The 13826-nt window shown below is 43.2% G+C and overlaps 1 protein-coding gene across 6 annotated transcripts in view; it reads right to left on the bottom strand.

Annotated features, from left to right (window-relative positions):
* PROM1 (prominin 1) overlaps window positions 1-11296 on the bottom strand; it is a 64066-nt gene extending 52770 nt beyond the window's left edge. For all 6 annotated transcript variants that reach the window (XM_086746415.1, XM_086746410.1, XM_086746413.1 and 3 more), the window contains exons 1-2: window positions 11213-11296; window positions 4471-4884 (exon numbers count right to left, since the gene is read on the bottom strand). In XM_086746415.1, coding sequence (XP_086602541.1) covers window positions 4471-4690 — 220 coding nt within the window. In that variant the 5' untranslated portion in view covers window positions 4691-4884; window positions 11213-11296. The remainder of the gene's footprint in view (window positions 1-4470; window positions 4885-11212) is intronic.
* Between the last annotated feature and the right edge of the window lie 2530 nt (window positions 11297-13826).

Raw genomic sequence — 13826 nt, 5'->3', positions numbered from 1 at the left:
GTTTTACACAAACAAAAAAAAAATCCGACTTGCTGAGTTTTTAACTGAGAGGGTGAGAAAGTGTTTTGATTATTTTCTTTAGAATCTCACATCCAACACAGCTGATGTATTTTAAAAAAAAAAAAAATCAATATCCTAGGAGCTCATCAAATCTACCTACAAAAGGGTTTTGCATATGCATTTTCTATTACAGCTATACTAGCTACAGATACACTGCTTATTTTCCCATCAAGTTATGCAATATATATTTCTTTAAAGTTAAAACATTTTAATTGCTGAATACAGTCATGTGAGATATTACTTGCAGCGACAGGAACACAAAACTAACTTGCTGAAGTCCACAATTTGCAGCTGCTTGACAGTTTGCACCTGGCTGACCAGGTGAGGAGAAAGGAAGACCAAAGGGGTCAGAGACAGGACTTTGCAGTAAAACAGTCACATTCTGATCCTCAGTCTTACACTCAAACTGTTCAACAAGTGAGAGTTCACAAACAGAAAGAATTGAGAGGTATAGTCCAGGTCTAAATAAAATTAGCTTGTTCTTGTTCCCCATAGGCAAATAGTACATTTAACTCCTTGCACTATGTTTTGCCCAGGAAATACCTGCATTCAACAGTTGATTTTGACATTAAAGTTTTATTCCTGCCTCAGCAGAAACCAGGTGACCCAGAATAAAAAGCAGAAGGTAGAGCAAAGCGGTTGTAACTTAACATAAGTGGCACAGTCGCCCTGGAATTCAGGTAGAGTAGAGTAAGGCAAAAAAGCCTGTAAGTTTTCGTCTTATTTCACCTAAGAACAGGAGCAGAAGCTTTATTCCCAGTTTGTTCCCTTTATGAGCTCTTCACATTTTTGTTACAAGACACAAGCTGTGAAGCTGAAGATTTGTTGTGCAGATTCTGCTGGCAAGGGGAATCTCAGATTAACACCGTCTTACTGCAACAGCTGGTTTCCATGGGAACAAAGCCATGGTGAGATAATCGTAGCAGCCAGAGGATCATACTGACCATGGCCTGCCTACACCAGGTTCACATTTGAAGGTCTCCAGCACAACAGGTGACACGCACCATGTCACAACCATGAACTGACTTGACTTTATTAATAAAGTAACACTTTGGTTTATGACAAATTCTAAGTAACAGAAAACCTGACAATTTGTTTTGTTAAATGCCCTCTTAGCCAAGTGATGGAAGCAACTTGTAATTTTCCTGTTACCATCTATTTATTGTAAGTGGTGCTATTAACAGGAAAGAATAATGATGCTCTATTCTACACAGTCCTCAACAAAAGGAACAGCAGCACTATCATCTCCATTTTACAACTGGAGAAACCGAGGCACAGCAAGATTAAAGTTACCTACTGAGCCTCAGGTAGCAAACAGTGGCCAAGCAGTTTTTCTTCCACTCCAGTCTGTCATTAACTCAAAGTGGAGGCTGCTTCCCTACAGAACAGTTTATGCTTGGGAGTAAATTCACTCCCATTTACACCAGTACATCATCCGGTGAGGACAAACGTATTTGACTGTTGAAGTTTAAAGCAGAAATCTATTTACACTCACTGAAGCACTGCAATCTGATACCCTAGTTCACTTTTTAAAACTAGTTTCTTGCCATATCCAAAGAGCATGGTGCTGGTCTTCAAGATTCCGCAATTTTAAGAAACTGAAGTTCCTTGTCTTGGTTCTGTTACTGTGCTTTATGTGAGCACTATATTTAATCCCATTAATAACTTACCTATTAAATCTAAACTTAGATTAAGTTTATGTCCACAAAGTGGATGGAAGGAAGAAATTCATAAGTGAGTAGTTATTTACTCAGATTTAACTCAAAAATAAAGCCTTACAAAATATTTCTGGACTCGTTTTGTTCTTTAAATGAAGTGATCCCTTTCAACTTGTAAGTAACATATAAGAGCATTTAAATAAAATGTTAAGGCTTAACAGCATGCAAATACTTTAAGAATGTTTCACAAAGACTCTGATGTACTTCGTATTTTGCTTTATCACAACAGTATGAAGTTCATACTAGTTTTCTACCACACTTGGGACTGAAGGAGTCCGAGTGTTATATTGTAACACATTCAGCTCCACCGGAGCACTACTGCAAGAATAAAGATGACTTGCAAAGGTATGAATATCTACATGCAATTAGACAATCCTGTCACTTTTTGTTTTCCTCCCAGCTAAGAGTACTAACATTAGATTGGAAAAACAAATGGCAAGTACTCCCAAGAATTAGGAAAAAAAAAAAAAAAAAAGACTACTAAGATCAAAAGTCTAAGTGATTGATGCTAAGTTCTGCACACGAATCATACGTCTCTATGGGATGGTTATAGGCCAATGCACCAGGCCATCGACCTGGAGCTAACTCTTCTGAAGCACCAGCCCAATCAGAACGATGACGTTTTGAGTTAGAAACATCAAAAGGCTTGCTTTTCTGTGCCCATTTGTGATTATGTTTATTTTCATCTCTGAATCAGAATTAACTCTATTTCAAGTCAGCAGTTTAAAAAAAAAAAAAAAAGGCATTTCAAATACTTAACTACACCATTAATACACTGGATGTGAAAATAGAACAGCATATGGCAAAAGAGATTATGGGGATTAACCAATTAAATGGTATGACTCAAACCAACATGATCCGTCAAATCTGTATTTTGCAGTGAAGTATGTGGGGGCACGGGAAAAGGACTTCACCTAATGCAAATAACGAAACCCAAACTTCTAAAAATAACTGATTTGGCAAAAAGTATCTGTGAGGAAGGAGGGAGAGCTATAAGATGTTCAAAGTTTACAAGCTAAGAAGAAGTGATTTACTCCTGGATGTCTCCTTTCTCTTTAATGTTGGATTTCACAACACCTACTTGACGCAGAACGTACTACAAGTAGTCCTACAGGACTCTAATCTTGATAATAAATTCTATACTCAATAATTATTCAAATGCTTAGGAGACGTAATACTAAATTTGACATACAAGATTACAAACCAAATTCATGTTAATACACAGGCACAGTAAACATCTCACAGGAATCAAGTTTCCACAATCATAAAATAATAAAATATTCAAGCAGGGCTTCAGGCAGAACGAAGGCCTGTTTCTAAGAGTTGAATGGAGATAATAATCCTAACATACCAGCTCTCACAGAGAGGCAAATAGTCCATCTGGATATTTAATAGAGGAAAGAGGCCACAAAAGCAGAGGTATCTGGAAACAGTTCCTCCAAAAGGTGACATTACTGTCAGCTTCATGCAATTGCCCTCATTACACCGCCCTAAGACCTGCTCAGAAGACAGCTGCTGCAGGGAACAGGCCAGGATTTTGCTCTCCTGGTTAACACCTGGGACTCCAGGCACTGGTCTAAGTCATCCATTCAAGTGCATTTGAGCTCATTCTTCTACAGCTACTGAAGAAATGTCAAAAATACAAGCAAATAATAGTTCACAGGTATCATATAGGCACGTGACCAAAGAATTTATTTAATACTATATATTAAAACCTTTAGTAATTCAAAAATTTAAAGAGGTACTACAAAATAATGTAAACACCTTTTACACAGTTACAGTTACATTCCAAAAGGAATCAGTAACAAACCAAAGCTATTCTTTGATTTTATTAAAGCTTCACCTTAATATAATTTTAAATGCCAATATTATACAAGCACATTAGCATTTTCTTTTAAGAGCTAAATGAAACAAAAATTGTTTTCTAGAATTAAGTTGATGCAACTATCACATCCACAAACACAGAGAATTCGCAAAAGCACCTTTTAATCAATGCAACCTCAATAAACACACACTTCTCCAAAATCTTAACTTTTCCTTTAGAAGAAGAGACAACTTAGTAGAAAAGGAATGGAGAGAAAAAAAAAAAAAGTCTCAGCAAAACAAATGCAGTTTCAAGTCTTAACTTGATAACTTACAAAGGAACAAGAAGTTACAACGTGGCTGTGTAATGGAACTGCCCTTATATAAAAACTGATTGTGGATGCACAGATATGGAAACAAATGAATTTTATTTCAGGTTCCTAAATTTCCATTTCCTAGGATAAATCTCATAACCTTATAACCACCTGACTGCTTATCACAATATGCAAAGAGCTGTCTCTTGCGGATTTAACATTAAAAACAAAGCAGTTTATGCTTTACTCCAAGCTCATGCTTCTGAGCATACATAAGAACATTTCAGTTAAGAAAAAAAAGAGCCTTAAATGCATCAGTGACAACTTTGAGCTATGTAAGCAAAGTTCTGTGAAATTTCATCAATATTTCATTTTTATTAACCACCTCCTCCCCACCAGGCTTAGTAAAAAAACCATTATTTTATATGGAACTGTTCACATTCCCAGGCCATTACACATGCTACTAACAAAGCCCTTCATATAATTTATTTCCAGATTGTGGTCTTGGCATTTACAATAGGACGAATGCATCAATAATAAATCTTTATTTAGAAAAAAGTAGTTCATCTGCTTACCTTGAGGAAAAGAATTTGGCTGCACTAAGTACAGGAATGCATGTACTATTTTAAACAAAATTCCTATTGCCCCAGGTTCATGGTATGCACCTGTATCATACGTCTTGGCTGGTACAAATCCAAAATCCAAGGTCCCAGGAGGTGGTTTGTATATAGGCTGTACCTCTGAAATAGTACTTCCACAAAACAGCAGCAGCAGTAAGCAGAGTTCCACAGCCATAGCTAGCAGTATTCATAAAACTGGAGGTAGAGAGATTTGTCCCACCAAGTGTAGAAGTCTTCAATACATTCACTTGGGGGTTAGCTGTCTAGTCAGGAACACGCTGGAGTGCCCTCACACCTTTTATTCTTTAAGGTGTTTGTGCTTCGGAGTGGTACAGAAGCCTCTCGTGGAAACGCCTCAGCGCACCATCTCTGGTAAAAACAAGAAAGAGCTCATTAAGGTGTGTGCAAGCAAATAGGAAAGTGCAAGATAACCTGCCATCTTCTGTGGAAATTGAACATATCAATAGTTGTAAAAAAAAAAAAAACCAAGCAAAATAGGATAGAAAAGAAAAAAAATATATTGAGGTCGGTGAATAATATGGTCTACTACATACACTGTACTTGAAAGAGGGGGGAAAAACAATTATGCATAGTTCCAGGTCAGTGAGTTTTCAAAAACAAACAGAGCTGAGTATTGAGACAGCTCCAAGGGAAACAAAACTAAGGGAACAACGTATGAATTGCACTTCTGACTAAGTACAATATGTCACGTCACAACAGTAACACAATGCATTTAATCAGCCACCAGATGTTACTGCAGTTGATGGCAATTATTACAAGTCGTACCCTGTAGCTTCTTTAATCTCAACCTTTCAGTAAAACCTTCCAGCTTTAATCTACAACCTTCCAGTTTACAGGACACCGCTTTCCCCCTGTGCGTGACCTAGCAGATGGCACCCTTCTGACACCTGTTTCACAGCTAAGGCCACAGATTCCACCTCAAAGAAGAATTTAAGATGCCAGCCACTCCTAACTGTCCTCTAAGACTGAAGAAATAAATTATGCATCAGTGAGAAGTTAACAAAAAAAAAAAAACCCCAACCAAACAAGAAAACTTCACCCTCCTGACAGGTGACAATGGGGGTCGGTAATTACTTTCTACTAACTCAAACCATCTCAAGGCTCTTCTTAGGAACTGGGGAAGTCAACTCAACAATTTTTATTTATAGCTTGCTAAATCTAAGCAGCATTAAGATTACTCTGGATGCTTACACATGTTTAAGAACATTCTGAATCTACAAAATCACAGCAGTTTAATCAACCACTAATTAAGAGATGTAAACAGAAACCCCCTTAGTTTTCCAACAAAACAACTGACCACATCTTCATCTACCTGGGCCTAGGTAAGACTCCTTCACTTCAGCATGGGCCATGGTGGCCTCCAAAGAAACAGACAAACAACAACAACAAAACCACCACACATAAAAGGACACAGAAAAACTTCTGCTCCTTTCTGACTTCAGAAGTCACATGTACATGGCAAGTGTGCCAGCAGTCACAGTGCTGACCTTCCCATCCATCAGACCAGCTCATCTTTGAAATGTCTTTGGGGACCTACCAGAGTGCTACTGGTGGGGATGCCTGGGAACACACCGCCGATGACAACCCACCCACTTCAAACTGCCTTTGCTTAGCACAGTTGTGCCTCGGTTGCCTTTTTCAGCAGCTCTGCCCAGCAGAAATGGTTTTAATCTCCACCTTGGTGTTCAGAACATTCACTTGCAAGAATGCCAGCCAAATAATGCAAACACCTCACAGCTTCAGTCAGCCCAGTCCTACACCAATACCTTGACTTCCAAGGTGCTTCCAGGTCCAAGAGACGCTGAAGACAAAAGATTTAAAAACTGGCAGTAAGGTGAGACTTAAGTCTCTCCAATGCTTTACAGTTTCTGGTAAAACACAGGCTGCCTTTCTGAAAACCAGTATTGACTTGAAAGAAACCATGCTGCAGGCTTGTTTAGTAGTCTGTGCTGCATTCAATGGATAGATCAAGATCAAGAAAAATATGGAACAAAGAAATACAAGACCAGATGAAAGAACTAGAGACTGCTTTGTTTCCCTGAAGTCCAGTCGAGTTAAGAAGAAAAACTCCAATCTGTCCTTTCCCCGATGACTAGTGAAAACCAAGAATGAACAGTGGAATTATCCAAGCCTTATTCAAAAAGGCAACATTAGCAACCACTCCACAAGATGATGCTCAACACAGGAACATAAGGACTTAGAGCACATCAAACCATGAGTATTTTCCTATCTGGAAAATAATGTTTTGTTAAAGAATAATGAAAGAAAACAAGACCAGCTCCAAAATATTATTTTTCCTCCTTTAAATTTTTTCTTAAGACTAGTTTTCTTCAGCCTAAAAGATATTTTTCAGTGGAATTTTCTTTTATGCACCTATTACTCTAGGGCTGAACATAGAAATGGTCAGAAACTGAAAACTGCTTAGGCTGCAGTTTATTATCAAATTTACAGAAACTATGGGACAAAAATATTGCCAGACCAAAATTAAATGGAAAAAAAAATGCTTTAATGGCAGAACAGTGAAGATTGCTCAAGTTTGATACAGTAGAGTTCAACTTAGTTTTCTTAAAAAAAAAAAAAGTTTGAACACTTTTTCTAAGTAAAGTTTATTTTCTGAAGATTTCTCAAGTACAGCTGCAAAACTTCAATGAGTCAGGAGAAAAAGCTCACACGTGGCGACTGAGACTTGATTCCAACAGTTAAGGAAACAGATACAAAAGTGTACAATACAGAGAAACGTTAGGTGTGTTTGTAAAGGAGGAAGACAGCCTCCCTTACTGGTATCTTAAGGCAAAGCTAGAAGACAGGGCATGTCCTCTGTGCTGCGTTCTGTTACACTGGAGAGAGAGTAGAAGAGAAAGTACGTACAACTTTTTGCTGCTGTTGTTAGATTCCAGGTTAAGGACAATTTAAAGTGTATCTAATTGCACAAACAGGCAAATAAAGCTCAGTCAAAATGTCCTCCCAATACAGGACCCACACTTGCTAGAAGTGTGAAGTCACGTGTTAACCAAGACAGAAAGTTGGCAGTTTTAAGACAAGGACACTACTGAAATTGCAAGGACACTACCTGCACTGCAGATAGAAACAATATCCTGCTAAGTGGAGACGTACAACCAGCTTTCCATTCCAAAGACACTACTGAAGTCTCCAACTCTACGTGATTTTCAGCTAAGCTTTTTAAAAGTTCAGAATTTTTCAGCAAAGCAGGGAGGTAGGTTTGTTGGAAAAAAAAAATAAAAATCAAACAATCTGCAGAATTCTGACCATACTCTCTTCCTCTCCCTTTGTTGGTAAATATATCACGATAAACATGGTATACACAATCTTACTGGGTAACTCCTCCAAGCTGACACCAGTTCTCTATATTACATAAAACACTAATATATTTTCAAGGTTACATTAATAATGACCAGGAACTTGCAGAAACACTATTAAACCTATAACTCAGGATACCTCTGAGCATTCAATGTATTCAACCTACCTAAAAATAACTCAGATGTAAAAAGCTCCCAGCAGTTATCTTGGTGTCAAAAAGAAACTTAGCTGGGAACATATCAGTAGTTAAATATGGTAGACAAACAGCATTAAAGAGGAAAAATCTATCCATGAAATTTGTAATCAGGAGAACTGCAACAATGACATATCCATGAGTGACACACACAAAGAGAATTACATTGCAGTTTCTGGGACTCTTCATTGCAGCATGTGGCCGTCTCATTTTCTCAGAAACAGCGTGGCATCACTGCAGTCAGTAAGCTACAATAACTGCCAGTACAACTCTACCCAAGTTCAAGTAAATAGTGAATGAAAAGAAGCTGTGTGAAACTTTGAAGTGCTTACATTAATTATCAAATAAGATATCCATTTCATTACTATGTTTTGATTTAAAAAACCCCACAAACTCTGTTAAGTACTTAATAAGATATATAATAATGAAAGTGTTTAGTTTATTTTCTGTGTGGCTTGCAAGTGTCTCTCTTTAAAAGAGTAGAGCTTTTCCTTTTTATTCTGTGTTGTCACTAATATGCTACATATACAAGTCACTGAAGGTAATTCCTGAGGTTTAAACACTATCTGTGGAGAACACCGTCACCCTTTTACCAAGTGTGCTGCAGTATTATCGTTTTCTCTGATATATCCTTCCTGTTATTAAAAATATTGTAATATTTTCCAAAACCAATGCAGCTTCAGCAACTCCCCTGTAAGTTTCAGAGAGGGAGCAGAGACAGAGCGAGAGATGCAGAAGTTCAGCAACTGCTTCTGTGATACATCAACTCTAAGTAACAGAGCTTGGAAACAGCATGATGTCCAGCTCTTCGTTTCAGCAGGACTGGCCTCCTCCTGTTTAACGCTGCTATCCATGCAAATACAACGCTGCAGTGCAATGATGCAGTGATGATTAACCCTGTGAACTAAAATTCAATCAACCAGAGGCTAGATTGCTACAGCTCAGTGTGGGAGCCTGCTGGCAGCGAACCACGATGGGATGGGATGGTGGAAGATGCAGTTGTCCATAGGAAGCCCACACAAAGGATCTGCCTACATTTGTCACATTTTTTACTTAGTCATTTGAAAATCCAAGTCCATAATCCCCTTGAGTGAGGCTGCTCCAGTGAGAACCTCAGAAAAGTGAAATGAATTAAAGCAGCCACAAAACAGATGGTTACAGGTAGACTAAAACTCCTAAGTATGCATTAAAAAAAAAACCAACTCCAAACCACAACACCACCTTCCCATTCAAGAGACATAACACAGCAGCCAAGTTAGATGCTGGCGAGTTAAATAAGTACGGTTTTCTGTTACAAAATCTGCCCAAAGCCTACCAACAATTACAACCTGTTGCCATAGGAGGAGTAGGAAGCAACTAAAGCTCATAAGCACTAGGGACTGCAGACCAGAGTTTGGCAGCACTGACAAAAACCAAACAAATAGAATCTGCCACACAAGGTAGCCTCAGTATCCACCTGACATGCTTGCTGTATGCTCAAAACAAGTACATGCTCAACTCAAGAAAAACTGGATATTCAGAACCCAGTTCGCTTTGAGTGGCTACTTAATAACTGGGAAATAAATAAATAAATAAGCAGGCATCATCAAAAATCCCTGCTGTTTTACAAGTCACAGCCATTTGGAAATAACAGAAACGGACCCGTTAAAAATTCCAAGTGAAGTACCTTCCCCAGAACATCAGCAGGTCTGATTCTTAGCTGAATGCCTAAATGTTTGAAGTACATTTGCACTAACTGTACAAAAGAAAAATAATATATGTAACTTGATTTTATTTTTACATTTACCCTAGTATTCATAGGGCATTCCTTGTGAGAGCACATTTCAGCATCACATAGTAAATTTCAAATCACATAAAGCCAGCCCATAAGACAGGCAGGTTTTTTTTGCAAATGTGAAGCGATGAGGGCTGAGTACGCGTCCCAATACCAGGTACTGTGACGACAGACACCACGTACTCCCACCGGCAGCTGAGACCAAGTCTTGCCTTCGTCTTCTTTCCAGTTACTAAAACTGTAGAGACTTCTTCCTCTACCACGCTGCTTACTCCTTGATCTGCAAACTGCATAGCAGCACGGGTACCGCAGCTCTGCCTCTCCTGGAATACCGACCGGATTCGGCAGCTTCTTCAGCTGCTCCCCTGCACGTGTGAGTGCAGAGGCCGGCACAGCCCGCGCTCACACCCGCAGCCGCCTCTTCCCCCCGCTCTGGGCTGAGGCCCCCCGCCCACCGCAGAGCTCACCCCCGCACAGAGTGGGTTTGACCCCGCGGGGCGGCTGGGCGCGGCCTGCCCCGGCACACACCCAGCAGCAACCCGCACCGAGCAGGGACCCCCGGCGGGAACGGACGGGCCCCTCGCCCCGCTCACATCCGCGGTTCCACCGCAGAGCCGAGCCAAGGCTTTGCCTCCCCGTCTCCTCCGCCCCTGTCCAGCCCAGTGGCCAGCACGGTGTCCCCGATCCCCTCCACTTCCCCGGCATCGCGCAGGCCCCACCGCCCGCTCCCCCTCGCCCCGGGCAGGTGCCCTCAGCGGGCGCCCTCCTTCCCGCCGAGCGGTTTCCCCCTCTCCCCGCCCCGCTCCCGCCACTCATTTCCCTTCAGCAGGCAAGGACTCACAGCCGGCCCCCGACCCCTCCTCAGCCGGCCCCGCCACACACGGCCCTCTGGCGAGGAAAAGCCCCTTCACTCGCAGCGGCCGCGCCCGCCGCCCCGCTCTCCTCAGCGGGCGGAGCCGCCCTCGCTCCCCGCGGACCGGCACACACCGCACCGCCGTGCCGCAGCTCCTGCTCCTCAGCTCCCTCGGCTCTCCCCAGCACAGACCTGTCCCTCGGTCGGCCCCTCTGCCCCCGCCCCACCCCGCGCTTTCAGAGTCGGGGCTCCCCGCCCTCAGCACCTTCATCCCGCCGCTCACACAGGTCACTCTGAGGTCCCCCCTCCCCGCAGGCAGACCCGCTCCCTCGGGCACCCGCCTCCCTCGACGGCCCCCCGGCCGCCGACACCTCTCCTCCCGCGGGGGAAGTGGCCCCGCGGCCGCAGTCTCCCGCAGCTGGAGCAGCCGGAGAAGACGGCGGAGCCCCACCCCCACCTGCTGCCCTCCCGTCCTGGGCAGGGGGGCGGCGAGGGAGCGCTGCCCTGGGACCCCTCCTCACGCACCGGCAGCACTCACCGGCCAGACGGGGAAAGCGGGACGGAGGCAGCGGGGCACGGCCCGCTCCGCTCCGCCTCAGAGCTCTGCAGCGGTGGCGGTGCCGCCCGCGCATGGATTATGGAGGCCAGGCTCTGCCCCTGCCTGGCCTGCGGGACCACCCCGGCAGGCTGGGACTGGGACTGGGGAGAAGGAGGAGGAGCGTGAGGGGTTTAACCCCGGAGGAACCCGCCGGGCGAGCGGGGGTTGGGAACGGGGGAGAGGCTTCGCGCCGCGGCTATTTAAATGCGGTCGATCGGGTCTGGCTGAACCCGCACCCGTGCGGGCCGGCGGCTGGGAGCACGCAGCCATCGGCGACCTGTTGCGGGCCGGGCTGGCCCCGAGGCAGGACCTGGCCCGCGGCCGGGAAGGTGCCCCGGCACCAGCTGGCCTCCCCCGGGCACGTCCTTCCGCCTGGCCGTGCCGCCCCTCTTTGTCCGCTTCTCCCGGGGCTTGGTTTGAGTTCAGGCGGGTTTGCTTTTCCCATCCAGGTGACTTACCCCATTTGCTTCTGGAGAAAAACATGTCGGTTTACCTTTCCTGAGGTGTGTCCTTATTTCCTGATGGGTTTATCGTTTCTTTTAGCGCTGGTGTCCGTGTTCCTAAGCGGTTTTTGTTCTTGAGGGCCAGTGATTTATTGGTAAAATGAGAAATACTTTTCCCACAAGTTGCAATACAGTAACATACACTTTCAAAGGCTCCTGTACTTTTCCCCTTCTGCCTTTTGTGATTTATATTTGCAGCTTTGGTATTTTAATATGGTTCTCCCATTGCAATATTAAAACATAAACACAATTCTTACATTTCTTACTAGACCCTTTGTTATTAAGCATCACAGATCAAGGCAAAGCAAGAATTTGCCCTGGAGATCCAAGGTCATGCTGGTTCCTTGAAAGTCCTTAAACCACTGATGGAGAAGGCAGTTAGTCTGCCTTTTGGCAGGCAGAAAGAAATCAAGGCTACGACTATGGCAGAAGTCTGCATTGCTAATGCAAGTTTGGCCAAACATCGAACAGTTTTCCCACAAACGGTATTTGGTCTCGCTGAACCCAACCTCAGCTCAGGGCATTTGCCAGCCAAGCGTATCAAAGAACACGTTGCTGCACTGGATGCATATAGAAAGAACAATTGTTCTGATCACAGCTAATCCTGGACTTGTTCAGCAGGAGGATACGTAGTGGTACAGCCCAAAATGCAGCTGCACAGAGCTCAAAGAAAGGCTTTTGACCTAGTTCTTGTTATAGTTGTCGTATGCACCATGTGTCAAAACCATGCATCAAAGAGGGGCAATGCTGTAGTCTTGGGGAAAACAGAACATCTTGACAAAAGGACAAATGTGTTAAATTAGCCAGCTAGTCCTCAAATCCAGCTCCTGCCTTAAGCTTTGTATGAAAATTGGTCTAAATACAAGAGAATATCCCTTCCAAATAATGGGCTGTGAGGGCCCAACACCGTTGATAAGATGATCTGGTGGATTTGATTCCCTTGCTTCCATACAGAGTTGAAACAGAAAGGCCAAATCTCTCTGACCTCATTGACTGATTTTAAACTGCAGAGTGGAGGCATATGGCGACAGTGCTAAACAACTGCAAGGGTGGAATAGTCTGTAGAACTTGAAGAGAATGTGGAAATGTGGAAGAGAGCAGCAGGGAATGAAGTTTCATGAGATCTTGCCTTGCTGAAGGCAAAGACACTAAGATTTCCTTTTGGATTACTAATTTGTACAAGTTATAGATTTACTGCTATTTGTGGCATTTATGGTAGGCCACTACAGGACTTCTAGGTGAGAAATGTCTGCAGTTTGCATAAACAAGAACGTGCAACTAGAGTTACAGGAAAAAGATATTAGCTTTCAGAGAAGAGCTGGAGATAAATCAAGACCAACACTATTAATGGAGGCATTTCTTCAGTAGACTAAGGCAACACCTATTTTCTAATTAGCATTATCTGTGTGTAACAGCTTCCCTGCTTTTTTATGGATTATGCCATCCATGTAAGGAAGCTTTCCAATCACATCTGAGTTTTTTGTACTATTGATATCTAGCCTGAGACAAGGAGTTTGCCTAAGGTCTCTGGAAGTGACTTAAGACAATTTATATCATATTGGGTACTGAAAATCTGTTCTCCAAGTAGCACCTAGTTAAAATGTCAGAGCTTGTCACTGTGAGATGGTAAATGGAAGTGTGACCTCTTCAGTTGCCTCTCATTACGTTGCTGGCAACCCCAAGTGTACGTCTGACCTGAAAGTGCTCTGAGCAGCTGTTGACCTTGTTTCTTCTCCGCTAACTGCATGTCGGGTAGAGGCGAACAACTGTAAAGTGAGAAATACTGCACCAAATTTGCAGCCCTGTCCTTTGCTCCCTGCCATCCAAATCCCAGCTGTGTTGGGCTTGCTTCCCCGCACGCTTACCTACTCGGCGTTTGGCTGTGGGCACTGCCAACGATGTGCTGGTATGTGGTTTGCACGCACAGTGTAACGCAGTCACATTAGAGAAGCGGAATGTGTACAAACGGTGTGCAGTCTTAGCAGGCTCAGAGAGTGTCCTGGTTTCAGCAGGGATGGAGTTAATTTTCTTCTCAGTAGCCGGTGTGTTTT

This window comes from Chlamydotis macqueenii, chromosome 4, assembly GCF_036417535.1.
Source record: "Chlamydotis macqueenii isolate bChlMac1 chromosome 4, bChlMac1.mat, whole genome shotgun sequence".
Taxonomy (NCBI): domain Eukaryota; kingdom Metazoa; phylum Chordata; class Aves; order Otidiformes; family Otididae; genus Chlamydotis; species Chlamydotis macqueenii.
This window is presented reverse-complemented; position numbering and strand designations above follow the sequence as displayed.